General features: G+C 42.7%; 1 protein-coding gene across 1 annotated transcript in view; it reads left to right on the top strand.

The window, feature by feature from the left end:
• Nucleotides 1–19,633, top strand: part of LOC110537517 (protein KIBRA) — a 46,872-nt gene extending 27,239 nt beyond the window's left edge. Inside the window, exons 12-22 of the mRNA XM_021623621.3 lie at nt 413–530; nt 7,117–7,287; nt 9,272–9,464; nt 9,811–9,951; nt 10,138–10,202; nt 10,593–10,746; nt 11,048–11,221; nt 12,744–12,836; nt 13,532–13,762; nt 14,837–14,955; nt 15,549–19,633. Of these exons, the coding sequence (XP_021479296.2) occupies nt 413–530; nt 7,117–7,287; nt 9,272–9,464; nt 9,811–9,951; nt 10,138–10,202; nt 10,593–10,746; nt 11,048–11,221; nt 12,744–12,836; nt 13,532–13,762; nt 14,837–14,955; nt 15,549–15,615 (1,526 nt within the window). The 3' untranslated portion in view covers nt 15,616–19,633. The remainder of the gene's footprint in view (nt 1–412; nt 531–7,116; nt 7,288–9,271; nt 9,465–9,810; nt 9,952–10,137; nt 10,203–10,592; nt 10,747–11,047; nt 11,222–12,743; nt 12,837–13,531; nt 13,763–14,836; nt 14,956–15,548) is intronic.
• Nucleotides 19,634–19,818: the final 185 nt, after the last annotated feature.

Below are 19,818 nucleotides of genomic sequence, written 5' to 3'. Positions count from 1 at the left end.
AGAGCTGTATCAACATACACACTGATGATGTAACATTCAACACATTCTAACTGGATGGTCTGGCTTCCTCCACTGTAGTAGGGGTGTGAGTGCATGCACCTCATAATGAATTCAAGATTGCACCTGATACCTGATTGCCAATGGGGGCACTACAGGTGGAGAAGTGAGAGACTGGGGGTTAAGTTTTGGCCCACTGTTACCTGTGGTGTTGTAAAGTGAACCTACTCCAGCTATGCAACTCAACACCTGTTTCCATGGCTGCAAGGAGGAAAGGTTGTGACAATGTGTTGTCTTTCTCTACACTCCGCTTTTCCTCCCTTCTCTTTTCCAATCCTCCTCTTCCCAAACCCTCCCTATCCTCCTCTTCCCAACCCCTCCCTATCCTCCTCTTCCCAACCCCCTTTTCACATAGATGCCGTAGCGCAGGTCCGAGGGACGGTGGGTGCTGAGTCGAAGAAGATGGGTGTGACATCAGCAGTGTCTGATGAGTCGGTGGCGGGTGACAGCGGGGTGTACGAGCCCTCTGACAGGTGGGTACTGTAGTAGCCACTGGGTCACCTGGAGGACAAGTGTCTCTAATTTCGTTACACTGGAGCCTGACCCGTCACGGATAGTAAGAAAAGATTAGTGCTTCATTAACACCCCTATCTAACTATATGAAAGTGAACATTACCATGTCGATCAGCGCTTGAATAAAAACGTAGTTCACACCCCAGATTGTGAAGTCAACACAGTCGCTACAGTCCCATTAGTTTTCTTTGTAGCCTCGTTTGAATGTTGCGGTTGCGCACATTTGTACGGAATGGGGTGAGTTTACTTTAAAACGTTCCCATTTATTCTGAGTTTTATTTTGCCCAAATCAAGTGTTAAGACAGTATACCTTTTTTTAAAGAATGTCTGAGAATAAATGTAGAACCTTTGGGAGCCATGCCATTCTGAAGAGGTTTATTCTACCTGTAAGAATTGTGGCAAGATTGTTCCATTTAAATAGATCTGCTTTCATATTGTTGAGTAATGGGATAAAGTTATCTTTATGTATTTATCACGTATTAAGCAGTATATTTTGTGGTCCACTTAAAGTATGGCTGTAGATCATGAGTTATTTTTCCTATTACCATTATTTCATTTCTTTCCCATGTAAAGTTTATATCCTGAAATTTTAGAGTATTCCAAAAATATTTTAAACAAGGGGGGCATTGAGTTTTCAATTTTGGTTAGGTATATCAGCATATTATCAGCAAATAAGTTTAGTTTTTATTAATGTTTACTGATACCTGTTACATTTGGGTAACTTCCTGTTTTATTGACTGACTCTGCCTGCAATGAAGGCGACACAAAGTTTGGAAAGATTCCAAGTATGTGGCATCCGTTTCGCAACTGAGCCTTCAACTGCAAGGGGGCGCTGCGATACCACTCTGTTGTGAATGGTCCCCATTAAAATGAATGATATCTGGCGGTATGCAACAGACTGCTCAGATATAATGTGAATGAGGCGTAACCTCCTTGTGCGTAACAGTAGTTCCTAAATCTGAAAATCACTCCATTCTCAGAAGCTACGACGCGCTGGCTACTACTGCAAACCATGCTTGATAAGCTGACCAAACAGCTAGCAGCCTAGTGCAAGCTTGTTTGAATGGCCATACGGTAGCTGGTTTACCAGCTTGTTGAAGTTGTACGGCACCAAAGTTATGGGACTGTTACAGGAGTTAGTTTATCTGACTTTGACAGCTGGCATTGTGCCTCACTACTTGAACGTTTGGCCAATGCAATAACGTCACAGAACTCTGCGATCTTTTCACTGCAGAACATATATCATGAAAAGTCATTTGTGCATTAGCTAGAACTTCTCTACACTAACTAGCTATCTAGAGGGAGCATTCGGCAGTGTGTGAACTGCCGTCGTTAGTAACCCTGCCTTTCGATTCCTATGGATTGATTTTGGACTAGTTCAGCCAGTAAGTAGACACTATGCGCTAGCTAGCAAATTTGTGTAAACACAAAACACCTTAGCGAGGTGTAGAATTAGGTAGTCTTACTCATGACAAAAAAAAAGTGTAAAGTTTATCTACAGGTACAGTGCCTTGCGAAAGTATTCGGCCTCCTTGAACTTTGCGACCTTTTGCCACATTTCAGGCTTCAAACATAAAGATATACAACTGTATTTTTTTGTGAAGAATCAACAACAAGTGGGACACAATCATGAAGTGGAACGACATTTATTGGATATTTCAAACTTTTTAAACAAATCAAAAACTGAAAAATTGGGCGTGCAAAATTATTCAGCCCCCTTAAGTTAATACTTTGTAGCGCCACCTTTTACTGCGATTACAGCTGTAAGTCGCTTGGGGTATGTTTCTATCAGTTTTACACATCGAGAGACTGACATTTTTTCCCATTCCTCCTTGAAAAACAGCTCGAGCTCAGTGAGGTTGAATGGAGAGCATTTGTGAACAGCAGTTTTCAGTTCTTTCCACAGATTCTCGATTGGATTCAGGTCTAAACTTTGACTTGGCCATTCTAACACCTGGATATGTTTATTTTTGAACCATTCCATTGTAGATTTTGCTTTATGTTTTGGATCATTGTCTTGTTGGAAGACAAATCTCTGTTCCAGTCTCAGGTCTTTTGCAGACTCCATCAGGTTTTCTTCCAGAATGGTCCTGTATTTGTCTCCATCCATCTTCCCATCAATTTTAACCATCTTCCCTGTCCCTGCTGAAGAACAGCAGGCCCAAACCATGATGCTGCCACCACCATGTTTGACAGTGGGGATGGTGTGTTCAGGGTGATGAGCTGTGTTGCTTTTACGCCAAACATATCTTTTTGCATTGTTGCCAAAAAGTTCAATTTTAGTTTCATCTGACCAGAGCACCTTCTTCCACATGTTTGGTGTGTCTCCCAGGTGGCTTGTGGCAAACTTTAAACAACACTTTTTATGGATATCTTTAAGAAATGGCTTTCTTCTTGCCACTCTTCCATAAAGGCCAGATTTGTGCAATATACGAGATTGTTGTCCTATGGACAGAGTCTCCCACCTCAGCTGTAGATCTCTGCAGTTCATTCAGAGTGATCATGGGCCTCTTGGCTGCATCTCTGATCAGTCTTCTCCTAGTATGAGCTGAAAGTTTAGAGGGACGGCCAGGTCTTGGTAGATTTGCAGTGGTCTGATACTCCTTCCATTTCAATATTATCGCTTGCACAGTGCTCCTTGGGATGTTTAAAGCTTGGGAAATCTTTTTGTATCCAAATCCGGCTTTAAACTTCTTCACAACAGTATCTCGACCCTGCCTGGTGTGTTCCTTGTTCTTCATGATGCTCTCTGCGCTTTTAACGGACCTCTGAGACTATCACAGTGCAGGTGCATTTATACGGAGACTTGATTACACACAGGTGGATTGTATTTATCATCATTAGTCATTTAGGTCAACATTGGATCATTCAGAGATCCTCACTGAACTTCTGGAGAGAATTTGCTGCACTGAAAGTAAAGGGGCTGAATAATTTTGCACGCCCAATTTTTCAGTTTTTGATTTGTTAAAAAAGTTTGAAACATCCAATAAATGTCGTTCCACTTCAAGATTGTGTCCCACTTGTTGTTGATTCTTCACAAAAAAATAGTTTTATATCTTTGTTTGAAGCCTGAAATGTGGCAAAAGCTCGCAAAGTTCAAGGGGGCCGAATACTTTCGCAAGGCACTGTATATAGTTTTTGGTAAGATGGCGAATATGAGTGGCAATATAGTTGTCAAGTACCAGGAGGTTTGTCAAAGTTAGTAAACTTGAGAATAAAATGGTGTTTGACCAGATACAATGCTATTTCAGAGTAAACAAATTAACTAATGCTTATAGGGAAGGGCCCTCAACATGCAACATGTATAGCACTAACACAAATGACTGAAAGGAATTGATAATGATAAGATTGTGGGAGCTGTTAGGCTGCATTGCAGCTTTTGACGTTATTGATCAAAGCATGCTTCTGAAACAATCGATGTTATGGCAGAGGATGTAAAGCCTTATCGTGGATCAAGGGTTGCCTTTCTAACAGAACACAGGGTATTCTTTATTATACAACGGGTGGGTCTAATCCTGAATGCTGATTGGTTCAAACCGCATTCCAGACAGTCTATTCCACAAGTTACCACCAGCTAAATCTGACATTATAATGCCTTTTTATTCTGTTCCATCTGACTGTGCAATCCACTGTCTCATCAGCCCAGCCCGGCAAGTTATAAACTTAATGTCTAGATGCTTTTTATAGTGGAGATTCTCACATTTCTTTTAGACCAACATTTAAGTTTTCAAATGTAAATATTCAAATTTGATCTCCAGCTGTTCCATAGTAATGAATGAGTCGAGACTTAGAGAGTGGCAGGCAGCGTTTTTCAGCCAGTCGAACTCATGAATCAACTTTCATCATTTTTATGGATATATACAAAGAAATGTCAATTGAAAAAAGGTCAAACTAAACAAAGTGCAGCTACTGTAGTTTGCAGTCTTTCCAGCTTCAGTTTGAAGTGATTCTGTTAGCTGTGTTGTTGGCTAGCTCCTCTGAACAAGTATCCTGATGAGTGAGCACATTTTCCATGTCAGGCCAAATCGCACCTCATTAGCTCATTGTTATGGATGTCACAATAAATGTCACTTTGCATAAACAAATGCAAATACAACTACTGGTGTTATTTTGGCTGCACTGTTTCACGTGATCGTAAATTAGCCGTAGTTGGCTAGCTAGCAAACAAGAGATAAGAAAGTTACCAGCCAGAATGGCAATGGAACATTTAGAACTAATGACTGGGTCGCGTCCATAGATCCAGAACAAAAAGACTGAATGTGACTGGGTCATGTCTCTGGCAACAGAACGACCAGCCGGTTTGGGTAGCAACCCTAGATTTGTGTCGGGACGAAATAGTATGAATAAATTAATCAAAATAAAGTTTTTTATGAAAATATGTCAATCATTATTTGAGTATGTTGGTAACTCGTTGTATAAAAGTGATAATGCCCAAGAAGCCTGTGTTTGGAGGATATATTGGCACGGTTTGCCGACCCTCAGCTTCGTCTCGGGACGAAGAACACCCGTGCCAATGTATCCTGCAAACACCAGCTTCTCGGGCAATATCACTTAAATAGAAGCCTCTAACATAAACCAGGTAGAATCTGGCATACTTCAAGGCAGTGGTTTTTGCCCCTTTTTTCTATTTTTAGTAATGACCTAGCACTGAGTAAAGCTTGTGTGGCTATGTAGGCTGATGACTCAACATTATACACGTCAGGTACCACAGCAAGTTAAATCACTGCAACACCTAGAGCTGCAGTCCGTTTTAGAATGGGTGATAAGCTAGTCCTAAATATATTTTAAAAAAAACTAAAAGCATTGCATTTGGGACAAATCATTCGCGGAAACCTAAATCTCAACAAAATGTTGTAATGAATGTGGCAATTGAGCAAGCTGAGACTTAACTGCTTGATGTAATCAAAACATTGACACAACAGTAGCTAGGATGGGGAGAGGTCTTGAAAAAGCACTACTCTGCTTTCTTGACATCATAATCAACAAAACAAGGCCTGCAGGCCCTAGTTTTATCACACCTGGACTACTGCCCAGGCATATGGTCAAGTGTTAAAAAGAGGGACATGGGAAAATTACAGTTGGCCCAGAGCAGCATGGCTGGCCCGTAAATATACCCAGAGGCCTAACGTCAATAACATTCATGTCAATCTCTCCTTGTCTTCTGTGAGAGGTATTGATGTCTGTTCAAACAGATAACACACAACTCAGACACCCATACATGCCCCACAAGACATGCTAACAGGGGTCTCTTCACAGTCCGGAACAGACTCTGGGGATACGCACAGTACCACATACTGTAGAGCCATGACCACATGGATCTCTCTTCCACATCAAGTAACTCAAGCGAGTAGTAAAATCTGATTTAAAAAAAAACAAAAAAAAAACATATAAAACACCTCACGGCGGCACAACGGGGACTGTGAAGAGACACACACACACACACACACAAATGAATATGCACACACATTGTAATATTGTAGGTTTGTAAATGTAATGTTGTGAATTTGTGGTTGTAGAGTAGTAATGTGGTGATGTCTTGCATATGATGTATTGTTTGTTTGATGTAGGCTGTTGCGTTATGTTATATAATTATTTTAATCCTGTTTGGACCCCAGGAGGAGTATCTGCTGCCTTGGCAGTATCTGCGTATCTGCTGCCTTGGCAGTATCTGCGTATCTGCTGCCTTGGCAGTATCTGCGTATCTGCTGCCTTGGCAGTATCTGCGTATCTGCTGCTTTGGCAGTATCTGCGTATCTGCTGCTTTGGCAGTATCTGCGTATCTGCTGCCTTGGCAGTATCGGCTGCCTTGGCAGTATCTAATGGGAATCCTAATAAATTAAAATACAAAAATAAAAACATTAGGATGAAAGGGGGTTCAGTGGACGATGTCAGCTTAGTAATTAAAACATTTTTTTTTGGAATGTATATTGTAGCCAAACACATTTTTTGGTATGAGTGTTTGCGAGATATGAGTGCAGACAGACGTCACGCTATCTGACGTGAGACAATGAGTTAACATATGTGTTTAGACAGAGAGGAAGAGGCAAAGCGAGAGGGTTTACTCCAGTCAAAATCTGTCCACGATAAGCAGACCAATAAGCAGATCGCCTGCCTTTCCCGCCTTTGGGACAATGACTCCGATTGTTAGGGCGGCTCGAGACAAGACGATCTCAGTATATATACAGTATCTTTGGTTTACATCAAGTGATCGCTGGATACCAGCTGTCTGCAGTACTATTTGTCAAACAAACATCCAGCATATTTGCATTGTGTTTTGTTTGGCCCCGGAGCGTGAGGGGCTTTTTGTCATATACTGTATGTTGCCAGTCCCTCTCACAACTTACTCTGCTATTTTGAAGTCTGGTTGCCATATCTGTTTGGACTGATATCACTGATATCACATCCTATAATTTCCTGATATCACCTCCTAGACTTAAATGTAAGGTTAATAGCTAAAGCACAAACCAGACTGGCTTCCAGGTACTGTATTTGATAGCCACTTTGTGGATCTAACCCTAAACCTGTTGTATGTGTCACTGTTCCCAGACCTGTCCCCCCAGCAGAGCTGCTGCTGGGCTACGAGGAGAGGGGAGGTCCTCTAGGCTGTGCCCAGGTCAGACTGGGCCTGAAGTACGAGGTGAAAGACAAGCGTTTCACCGTGTTAGTCATGCAGCTCTCCAACTGCAGCACCCTCACCCCGCTGCCCAACCACAAAATGTATGTAGCAAAGTTATCTTTTGTCTTTGCTTTAGGAGTGAATGGCTGTCATTACTTGTTAGGTTATGTGAAACAAACACCTCTGATGACTGTCTGAGCATACAGTGCATTTTCCACATTTTATTATGTTACAGCCTTATTCTCATCAATCTACACACACAACCCTATAATGACAAAGCAATAACATGTTTTTAGAAATTAACAAAAAAAAACTCACATTTACGTAAGTATTCAGATCCTTTACTCAGCAATTTCAAGCATCTCTAACAGTGATTACAGCCTCGAGTCTTTTTGGGTATGACGCCATAAGCTTGGCATGCCTGTATATGGGGAGTTTCTCCCATTCTGCTCTGCAGATCAAATCAAAATCAAATGTATTTATATAGCCCTTTTTAAAATCAGCTGATATCTCAAAGTGCTGTACAGAAACCCAGCCTAAAACCCCAAACAGCAAGCAATGCAGGTGTAGAAGCACAGTGGCTAGGAAAAACTCTGTAGAAAGGCCAAAACCTAGGAAGAAACCTAGAGAGGAACCAGGCTGGCCAGTCCTCTTCTGGCTGTGCCGGGTGGAGATTATAACAGAACATGGCCCAGATGTTCAAATGTTCATAAATGAACAGCATGGTCAAATAATAATGATCACAGTATTTGTCAAGGGTGCAGCAAGTCAGCATAGCAGATCCTCTCAAGCTCTGTCAGGTTGGAAGTGGAGCGTCGCTACACAGCTATTTTCAGGTCTCTCCAGGAGAGCTGTTCGATCGGGTTCAAATCCAGGCTCTGGCTGGGCCACTCAAGGACATTCAGAGACTTATCCCCAAGCCACATTGTCTTGACTGTTGGAAGGTGAACCTTTGCCCCAGTCTGAGGTCCTGTGCACTCTGGAGCAGGTTTCCATCAAGTATCTCTCTGTAATTTGCTCTGTTAATCTTTGCCTCGATCCTAGGGATGGTGACCGGTTTCCTCCAGATGTGACGCTTGGCATTCAGGCTAAAGATTTCAATCTTGGTTTCATCAGACCAGATAATCTTGTTTCTCAGGGTCTGCCAAAAGGCACCTAAAGGACTCTCAAACTCCAAGCGGTCTGTCATGTGCCTTTTTAATGAGGAGTGGTTCCGTCTGTCCACTCTACCATAAATGCCTGATTTGGTGGAGTGCTGCAGAGGTGGTTGTCCTTCTGTAAGGTTCTACCATCTCCACAGAGTAACTCTGGAGCTCTTGTCAGTGTGAAAATCAGGTTCTTGGTCACCTCCCTGACCAAGGCCCTTCTCCCCCGATTGCTCAGTTTGGCCAGGTGGCCAGCTCTAGGAAGAGTCTTGGTGGTTCCAAAATTATTCCATTTAAGTATGATGGAGGCCATTGTGTTCTTGGGGACCTTCAATGGTGAAGAAATGCTTTGTGGTACATTTCCCCAGATCTGTGCCACGAACACAATCCTGTCTCGGAGGTCTACGGACAATTTGTTCGACCTCGTGGCCTGGTTTTTGCTCTGACATACACTGTCAACTGAGACCTTTTATAGACAGGTGTGTGCTTTTCCAAATCATGTCCAATAAATTGAATTTACCACAGGTGGACTCCAATCATGTTGTAGAAACATCTCAAGGATGATCAATGGACACAGGATGCACCGGAGCTCAATTTTGAGTCTCATGGCAAAGGTTCTGAATACTTATGTGAATAAGGTTTTTCAGTTTTTATTTGCTAAAATTTCTTATCCTGTTTTTTGCTTTGTCATTATGGGGTATTGTGTGAAGGTTGATGAGGAAAAGGTTTTATTTAATCCATTTTAGAATAAGGCTGTAATGGAACAAAATGTGGAGAAAGTCTAGGGGGCTGAATACTTCCGAATGCACTGTATGCTGTCTGTACCCACTTTTCTCATTTAAGTCGGTGTGTTTGTATTGAAAGTACTGTATCATTTGTTCTTCACGGTACACACTGTGTGCACATTGTCTAGATGTTTAACTGTGCTTCCCTTCCGTAGGTACATCCGTGTGGCTGTCCTCCCCTGCTCTGAGACCACCCGCTGCCTTTTCCGGACGCGTGGCTCTCTCCCCCAGGACGCCGTGGAGGTCAACGAAGTATTCGGCATCCAGATGGCCCATAATGTTCTGCGGCAGAAGACCCTGAGGGTGGACGTGTGCCACACAAGCCCATCTGGCCGCGAGGAGTGTCTGGTGAGTTTAACGACACACATTTTGTAAGTTAGCGTCAACAAAACAAATAGTCCTTAACACCAGCACACCCATATACAGTAGAAACACTGCCACCCACGGTGGTGTATTTGCAATGTGTACGTCGAAATCCCAATGTATACCTTTTTAAGCTTCCACACCTGTTGTTATTGAATCACATGACAGTGGTGTATTGCCATAAGTGAGCATAAGTGGATTTTTGTCCCTCTGACACTCCGTACTGTGTCTCATGCATGAAGTCTGTTACATCGGTGTATAACATCCTTCAGTAAACCACCTTTTAACTCTTATAATGTCTCCCTGCTTCTCCCTCCTCTCCTCTGGGCAGGCTGGTTCTCAGATAAGCCTGGCTGATGTCAACACCTCTGGGGAGAGATGTGTCATGTGCTACAACCTCCTGAGCTACTCCTTCATGCCCCAAATCAATAGCAAGGACAAAGAGACCGGGACGGCTACACAGTCTGAAAGGGTAACACAGACCTTCATTCGTCATGTATAACAATAGGCTGCATTTCAAAATGAACTGGCTCTGTTGTTTTAAATCTGTATGTAGACGTGTTACATAAGTGTTCTTTCATTTATTAACATGCTGTATGTATCTTATGAATGCATGTAATAGATGAGTAACTGTGTGTGTGTTTGTGGTGTGTTCCAGAGCTCTGTCCCTACCACAGAGAGAGTAGCAGGCAGTCTGGAGGGTGCACCAGGGGAAGATGAATGGTGAGCTCTCCCTACGTTAACAACAGCACCTTTATGCCTTTATTCTCCCGTCTTCTCATCTGTCCTCCTCCCCCTTTCAACCTCTATGGTGGACAGGCCATTCTTCCATTCTTGTCTCAAACACACACACACACATCCGGAATCCCACCCTGCAGGTTCAAAACCACAATGACAGTGCTTGAATTTCTGATACACTCCCCCCTTTTCCCCCTCTCCCATCTATCTCTCCCGTGGGAATAAGCTAAGACGTTAAGTGGCAATTTCGAAAGCCCAGTGGCGTACTAACCACCTCTCCACTCCCACACCCCCCTCACAGGTAGAATCTGATAGATGAATAACTCACAGGTTTCTCCCTCCCTGTCCATCTGATAGTGTTTCAACCCTCCACAGGCACAGTGAAGTGCTGGAAGGAGATGTATTTGAAGACGAGGGAGACAACCATGTAGAGGGGCCTGAAGAGGAGGAGTTGTATCCCGAGAGCAGACAATGGGAGGGAGAGAAGGTGGCGGCCAAACCTACTCAAACAGGAACTATGACTGAGAGGGTAAGTGGGGACTCTAACTATACAATATGCATAAATGAATGCAATTTTATTTTACATTAATTAATTTGTTTTTAATTACAGAGGATGTTAATGGGAAGTATTTGAGTAAAACACATGTTAATTTGGTTCAAACTCAACAGTTCGACAAACTCCTTAATATGCAGACTCAAAACGTGCTCAACAGTTCTAACACATGACTGTGAATGGCATGATCACAGTTGTAACAGTAACTGAACAAAACAGTAAATCTGTAAGCCAAGCTTGACTGTGTGAAATGACTGATCTCGTGCTCTGTCCCCAGGTGAACAAGGAGACCAGTACCGGCCTCAACCACCACCATGCCGCCTCCTCGGTGGTCCGGCCCAAGGAGCATCGACTCCGCGATGTTCCCCAGCAGAACCCCTTTATCCGGGGAAACACCATAATCCGCTCCAAGACCTTCTCCCCTGGGCCCCAGAGCCAGTACATCTGTCGGGTGAGCAAACACACTCCTCATGGACATATTTAGTACTTATCTAGAATATGCTAGGGCATATCTATACTAGATATATAGATTAACATTAGTACATACTGTATCTACTCTCAAACTTAGTAAAATGCATAGCCTAATTTTTTTAAATTGTACTTATTATACACTACATGACCAAAAGTATGTGGACACCTGCTCGTCAGACATCTCATTACAAAATCATGGGCACTAATATGAAGCTGGTCCCCCCTGGGCTGCTATAACAGCCTCCACTCTTCTGGGAAGGCTTTCCACTAGATGTTGGAACATTGCTGTGGGGACTTGCTTCTATTCAGCCATGAGCATTAGTGAGGTTGGGCACTGATGTTGGGCGATTAGGCCTCCACATTCCAATTCATCCCAAAGATGGGGTTGAGGTCAGGGCTCTGTGCAGGCCAGACAAATTTTTCCACACCAATATCGACAAACCATTTCAGTATGGACCTCGCTTTGCGCACGGGGGTATTGTCATGCTGAAACAGGAAAGGGCTTTCCCCATACTGTTGCCACAAAGATGGATTCACAGAATTGTCTATAATGTCATTGTGTGCTGTAGCATTAAGATTTCCCTTCACTGGAACTAAGGGGCCAAGCCCGAACCATGAAAAACAGCCTCAGACCATTATCCCTCCTCTGCCAAACTTTACAGTTGGCACTAGGCATTGGGGCAGGTAGCATTCACCTGGCATCCACCAAAGCCAGATTCGTCCGTTGGACTTCCAAATGGTGAAGCGTGATTCATCACTCCAGAGATCACGTTTCCACTGCTCCAGAGTCCAATGGCGGCGAGCTGTACACCACTCCAGCCAACGCTTGGCATGGCGCATGGTGATCTTAGGCTTGTGTGTGGCTGTTCAACCATGGAAACCCATTTAATCAAGCTCCCGATGAATAGTTATTGTGCTGACTTTGCTTCCAGAGGCAGTTTGGAACTCTGTGGTGAGTGTTGCAACCAAGGACAGGTGATTTTTACGCGCTTCAGCACTCAGCAGTCCTGTTCTGTGAGCTTGTGTGGCCTACTACTTCGCGACTGAGCCGTTGTTGCTCCTAGTTGTTTCCACTTTACAATAACAACACTTACAATTGACCCGGGCAGCTTTAGCAGGGCAGACATTTGACGAACTGACTTGCTGGAAAGGTGACGGTGTCACGTTGCAAGTCACTGAGCTCTTCGGTAAAGGCCATTCTACTGTCAATGTTTGTGTATGGAGATTGCATGGCTGTATGCTCGATTTTATACACCTGTCAGCAACGGGTGTGGCTGAAATAGCCGAATCGACTCATTTGAAGGAGTGTCTACATACTTTTGTGTACACAGTGTAAGTTGATCTGGATAAGATTAAAAAATACAGTTCACTTTGACTACTGTTTTCAGTTGAGCTTAGCTTTGCAATGCATCTTTAACCCAACAAAAGCTGTTATTTTTGCTGTTCTCGTTCTAACTTTCTTAATTTTGTTGGTTTTTGCCTTTCTACTATGTGAACATCAGATTAACCGCAGTGACAGCGACAGCTCCACTCTGTCTAAGAAGTCTCCATTCGTCAGGAATGCATCGGAGAGACGCAGCATGCGCATGAAAAAGGTAGAAACTACCCACTTAGGATCAATGGCCGGATGGATACGATCTATCATTCTATATTTCTACGTCGTATAAATACCCACTTCATCATATCAATCATTCTATATTACTATTATATAAACCACTCACTTCGTACGTATCCTACCATGGTGATACTTTCTAGCGTTCTATATTTCTATGCTAAAGATACCCATTTAACTTTAATTTTCTGTCTGTTTGCCAAGGTTCTCAGTATAACAAGCACGTTTTCTTTTTCAGTCTCTATTTATTCCAGTGCTTTGCTCTGTTCTCACTGTTCTGGCTCTTGACAGTCTAATAGTGCAGTCAAGTCTCAAGCTGTGGCCACATTATTAGATACACTCAGACGTTAATTTACGTTTATGGTTCCATAAACCAGAGGCTTAGCCTTCAGTAAAAGTGAGTCTTAATATTTAATGGCTGGTTGAATTGTTAATGTGGCCTGACATTCTCTGGCCTCTATTAATGCTGGGACAAGGAGTGATCTATGTCCAGGACAGATCTGTCTGTCTGCTAAGAGAGGAAAGGGGAGGGGGCCACTGGGAAATAGCTGCTCTGTCTCCTTGTACCTTCCTATGTGTGTTAGGAAGAGAAAAATGTGTGTTTATGTCTGAGAGTGTAATGTATCAATCATAAACTCACCGTTTCCATCTTCCTCTCCCTCCTCTCCTCCCCCTCAGCCCCCGGTGCCGGTGCGGGGCCTGGATGGGCTGCTGCGGACCAGTCTGGACTTGGAGCTGGACCTGCAGGTGTCCAGGACTCGTCACACGCGGCTGTCCCAGGAGCTTCGAGTCCTCAGGGAGCTGAAGGAGCAGCTGGAGAGAGCCCGGCAGCAAGGCACCAGAGACCTCCCCACCTGGGTGCAGGACGACGAGCGCTTCCGTCTGCTGCTCAGACAGGCTGAGAAACAGGTGGGAGAGGGAGAGATACTGACCCCCACAACAATCGGTCTGTCACCAATACGTTTTCGGGTGGTTCTAGAATTGCAACCTCTAGTGCAGTAGTGCACTATATAGGGATAGGTTACCTTTTCAGACAGACTTTGAGACCAGTAGGAGTCTCTCACCTAGTAGTTATATAAACTCAGCAAAAAAAGAAACGTCCTCTCACTGTCAACTGCGTTTATTTTCAGCAAACTTAACATGTGTAAATATTTGTATGAACATAACAAGATTCAACAACTGAGGCATAAACTGAACAAGTTCCACAGACATGTGACTAACAGAAATTGAATAATGTGTCCCTGAACAAAAGGGGGTGGTCAAAATCAAAAGTAACAGTCAGTATCTGGTGTGGCCACCAGCTATATTCAGTACTATTACCTGTTGCGGACAGTCTGAGCACTGATGGGAGGGATTGTGCGTTCCTTGTGTAACTCGGGCAGTTGTTGTTGCCATCCTGTACCTGTCCCGCAGGTGTGATGTACCGATCCTGTGCAGGTGTTGTTACACGTGGTCTGTCACTGCGAAGACGATCAGCTGTCCATCCTGTCTCCCTGTAGCGCTGTCTTAGGCGTCTCTCAGTACGGACATTGCAATTTATTGCCCTGGCCACATCTGCAGTCCTCATTCCTCCTTGCAGCATGCCTAATGCACATTCACGCAGGGACCAGGGGCATCTTTCTTTTGGTATTTTTCAGAGTCCGTAGGAAGGCCTCTTTAGTGTCCTAAGTAAGCTGTTAGTGTCTTAACGACCGTTCCACCGGTGCATGTTCATTAATTGTTTATGGTTCATTGAACAAGCATGGGGAATGGTGTTTAGTTATTTGGATTTTTATGAATCATCTTTGAAAGACAGGGTCCTGAAAAAGGGATGTTTCTTTTTTTGATGAGTTTATTAGATTTTATTATACATTGTTGTTCCAATACACACCTGTGAAATATTAAGTGGGTTTAAATGCTGTTCTAGCTGTTGACTGGCCATGAGGAGTTGTTTAAGCCTATTTTCCAGCTTCTCTCTAAGCATCTGTGTGGTGTTGTCTGCAGACCCGTGAGGAGCAGCTGCAGGAGCAGAGGGTGGAAAAGATGATGCGCGCTGCGGCCAAGGACGTCCACAAGATCCGAGGCCAGAGCAGGAAAGAGGTGCCAGAGGTCCAGTCCTTCAGGTCAGTACAGTAGAATACATTACAGAACAGCAACAGTGCAGTGTTGATCCATTAAGCCATATCTCGTTCCCCATGTATTGGATGAATGTCAATGTATAAATTTGTTTTTAGCTTCTCTCACCAGGTCTCATTAGGTCCAGTTGAATGAAGCACAATTTGTGGTCCATTCCATTTGTATGCCAGTTAGTCTAGGAATGTAAGATGATAGGGAATTTTGAGCGGGAAAAATGGCTGTGATGTGGACTGGGATTGATTGACCCTGGCTCTGAAGTGACTGAAAGAAGTTTGCCTCAGTGAACACGTAGTCAGTGCTTGACTTGGGCTCAAATAGGGCCGGTAATCATGTTGGGTACCGGTAATACTTATGTTTAGGTGCAGGAGCTCCGCAATACTTTTGAGATTATATTCTATAAGGGAGCTCAAGCAGTAGAACATTTGAGGTGCCAGTACTCAGCCCCGGTAAGCTCCTGCTTAAGTCAAGCACTGCACATAGCCCACCATTCAAAATAAAAATCTGTTCTGTTCACCGTATAGAAGGGGAGGTTCGTTGTGTTTTTTGGCTCATGTGAAGATGGAAACTCTTCTGATTTCAGAGAGAAGATGGCCTTCTTCACTCGTGCAAAGATCAACATTCCTGATCTGCCTGCCGACGACGTGTAGCGCATTTCAAGTATTCCACAGTCTGAACTGCTGTTTCCAAGGAGATGACTGACACAGACTTCTGGTGGTAAAATGAAGAATGGAGAATAATAATGTATAGAAAAACTTTTTTTAAAAGTTTTTCTGTTGCTCATCTGTACAGTTTTTGTTATTATCACCTAGCAACATGCATTCTTTTTATTTTCTCCACTCTGTAGCATTATTTTACTGTTACTAATAAGTGGATGTTGGTAGCTACCTTTACATGTTTTACGGTAAAATCGTCATTCCAATACCACACCGGTGCTTTCTGTGTGAAATATGAAAAGATAGAGATGACAAATGCTGTTATTTTCATTAGCCAGGACCACTTACTCGCTGTAATCTAAGATGTGAATATAGACCCACAGAGGTACTTTATTTCAACATGATTTATAGCACAACACATCTACAAAATCAACATTCTGATTGAATGATGGTGTACTTTGACCGGATGAGTGGTTGGTTGTACAGTATATTGTAACCAGCTGTCTGTCCCTAGTGGCATTGTGTTGTCTTATTACTGCACACTGTCTACTGTGTATGTATTACCAGTCAGGTCATCTATACTGTACATGGCTCTTGTAGTGACTCTCACTGGTGCACACACTATCTCTCAGCATTGTGTAAGAACTGCACTAACTCTCTCTAATACTCAGGTAGTTTATCGGATAGTTTGTGCACTTTTAAAATAGGAACCTAAAAAAGAGTGAAGGGGTTGAAGAAGTGGGAGGAGTGCTCTTCTCTGGGCAGGATTGATTGTTGAATCACCGTTTAACGAAGCACATTATGATTGTGAAACAGAAGAAGTGCATTTTATGAAGGTCATTAATTTGCATTTGATGAAGATCATTGCTGATGATAAACTCCACCTTTATTGTATGAGTCAAAACCCAAGTGAAGTGATCCAAAAATCATGGAGCAACTGAGAACTCCCAAGTATACTGAACAAAAATATAAATGCAACAACAGGGTGCTGAGATGGGTGGGCCCTGGGAGGGCATAGGCCTACCCACTTGGGAACCAGGCCCAGCCAATCAGAATGAGTTTTGTTCCCCCCACAAAATAAGTTTATTACAGACTGAAATACACCTCAGTTTCATCAGCTGTCTGACTGGCTGGTCTCAGATGATCCCACAGGTGAAGGAGCCGGATGTGGAGGTCCTGGGCTGACGTGGTCACATGTGGTTGTGAAGCCAGTTGGGAATATTGCGAAATTCTCTAGAACGACGGAGGCGGCTTATGGTAGGAAATTCTGACAACAGCTCTGGTGGACATTCCTGCAGTCAGCATGCATATTGCACGCCCCCTTAACTTGAGACATATGTGGCATTGTGTTTTGTGTGACAAAACTGCACATTTTAGTGGCCTTTTATTGTACCCAGCACAAGGTGCACCTTTGTAATGATCCGGCTGTTTAACCAGCTTCTTGATATGCTACACCTGTCAGGTGGATGGATTATCGTGGCAAAGGAGAGATACTGCATGGCGAGTTGTCACATCAATGACCACAGGAGTTGACAAGACAGCACTAACAGGTTTGGAACCAGGCTACACTACTAGTACCATATGGAGCTGCTTAAACCAGCCATGTTGCCCTCTCTCTCTGTTAGGAGACCTCACAAAGTCCTACACGGTGCCTTGCAAAACTGGCTTTCAACACTGCTCTCGATGTGTCAGTCAGTGGTAGTGTCGGGAGCACATATCTGGCTCTGTAGCGAATGATCACGTCTGTCATCTTCAGAGGCGACTCGTAGTGTCTGTGTTTAATGAAATGTGATGAAGTGAAACGTGTTAGTGGATCAACAGGCAGTACAGGCAGAAATGAGAGCTGTTTATAACTAGGCCACTGGAAACTACAGGGTGGGTGATCTAGATTAGATAAGAACAGTCAGCTTGCTACCCACATTCCCTGTAAACACTTGGATGGCATTTGAGATGATAGAGATGTGTTGGATGAGAGTTTGGAGGGGTGATCATAAGGGGATATACATTGGCAAGGGCCCCTGTTCACATATTCAATGCAGATGCAAATGTCTGTGGAGTGTTTTGGATTTAGCTTTTTAACAAATCCTACTCACACAGGCCTTTTTTTGGTGTTGACCAAGCATGATTGTGATACCAATTATAAATGGCCTGAATTACATTCTACTCATATTGGAGAAGCCAGAACTGTAACCTTATTTTCTACAGAAACATAGCTAGCTTCTTTCCCTCTCAATGGAAAACTGTTTAACACCATACATACGTAGCACCCTAAGACCTGATGTAGTCAGAGACGATATAAAGCTCAATTCAACTCTTGGCTAATACCACTGTGGTAATGTAGAGATTTGCCCAATCCACAACAGGCTGGATGACAATGAAACAAACAGGTTCATGCTAATTGAATTTGGCCATAGAATGAGCACAATGACTCTAAAGGTAGAGAGGAGTCAGTGGAATGAATCACATTCCCTTCCTCAGCTGAATGGTCCTCCAATGAAGTCACTTTCAGTGTTGACGACACCAGAGTGGCCCAGCAACTGAATTTATGTAATAGCACATGACCTTTGTTGGATTTGAATGGGCATGAATTGGCTCTTAACGTTCTGCAAATGATGAGCAGAACTCACTGGTGTCCAGTGTCCCACCCCAGTTGACATTGCCTTGTAGTTTGATGAATACATTGCATGTTTCATACTCTGTGAATAAAATGATACCCTGATTTGAACATCAGAAAGGATTTTTCTATTCTACCCCATACTAATAATGTTAGATTAGATTGTGTTTCATTCCTACTCTACTTTTTTAATCTACCCTTTCCTTACGGGTTGTCTTTTGCCTTGATGTGCACTATTTTCATAAACTTGACCTGTGAGCTTTAGCTAGTGATAAAGAATGTTTCTTGGGTTATTGTGATACTCCTGTCTTTTATTGCTAAGTTGTAATTTTGTTTTCTCAATTTCACTTTTCTGTTAAATGGTGTAGGCAGTCACACAGGCACACACCGTCTTAGTCACCCAAATGGATATAATATGGGTTGCTTTCTTGCGCACTCTCTAGGTTAGTGTGATATCGTTATAACCTCTTTGTCATGCACAATTAGCTAGACACCCCTTGCAAATTGAATACAAACACACAGTTTAATTTAGTTAAATATAATGTTACAAATGTTTTTTTCTCCTTTGGACCATTTCCATTTTGTTAGAATATTAAACTGTACAATGTTGCACTTCACTACTGTAAAGGAAAGCCACTGTTGACGGCACACCATCTATTCTACTGGAATCGGACATGAACTGTATACTGTGAATGGATCCTTTGGAGAGTGTTGTTTTTAGATGAAATCTGATTTTAACTGGAGTTGAAAATGTGGTCACCATCCAAGAAGAGAACACTACTTTTTGTTGCCTAAAATAATGTGTATTATTTGCAGTTGAATGTGAACTGTTTACTTAAAAAGAAATCACAATTTACTCCAGTGTAGAGAGAGGGAACAGAGGTCTTACATTAGGACTTCTGATTGGATTACACTATGTCTGGATGGAACAGTACTATGTGATTAACTGAAGCTAGTCACGATTGACTAAAGGCTCAAATGTACTTTTCTATAACACCACCCGGCATATATATTGTAGAAAAGTCCATTTCATCAGAAACAAATGATGTAGTCGGTCTTGCTTCGAGTAATCCAAAAAATCATGTCAGAAACTGTCTTGTAGGTTGTGATCTATAATTATTGTTTTGAAGTTCAAGTGCATTTTTGTTTATTATTTGCTCTGTTGTATTAAGGATGGCAATGATACTGGTATGTGTATAGAGATTGTTTGAGAAATACAGCATGTATTTATTGCACTTTGTGATTTGGGTGTGCTGTTTTGTTTCCTTTCTCGTAAGACTCCTGGAAAGCTGTGAATTTTATTATGGACACTACTGTCAACCAGATTTGTAAATATTTCACCAGCACAAAAAAAAATGTTTTGTAGTTTCACAAATAAAAATAAGTTCTTTTGTTCTACTATTGCCTGTGCTTTCCCCTCTTTTGTGTATTTAATGTCAATGAAACGCGTTTGCAGAGCACTGAATTTTGACAAACGCTTTGACAAAAAACATAAACGGCAATAAGTAGCAATAAAATTTAACACTTGCTATGTTTTGAAAGTTCAAGCATAACGTTATAGCCTATGACTGAAGTACCTACCT

This window comes from Oncorhynchus mykiss, chromosome 12, assembly GCF_057628025.1.
Source record: "Oncorhynchus mykiss isolate SJ-2025 chromosome 12, ASM5762802v1, whole genome shotgun sequence".
Taxonomy (NCBI): Eukaryota; Metazoa; Chordata; class Actinopteri; order Salmoniformes; family Salmonidae; genus Oncorhynchus; species Oncorhynchus mykiss.
This window is presented reverse-complemented; position numbering and strand designations above follow the sequence as displayed.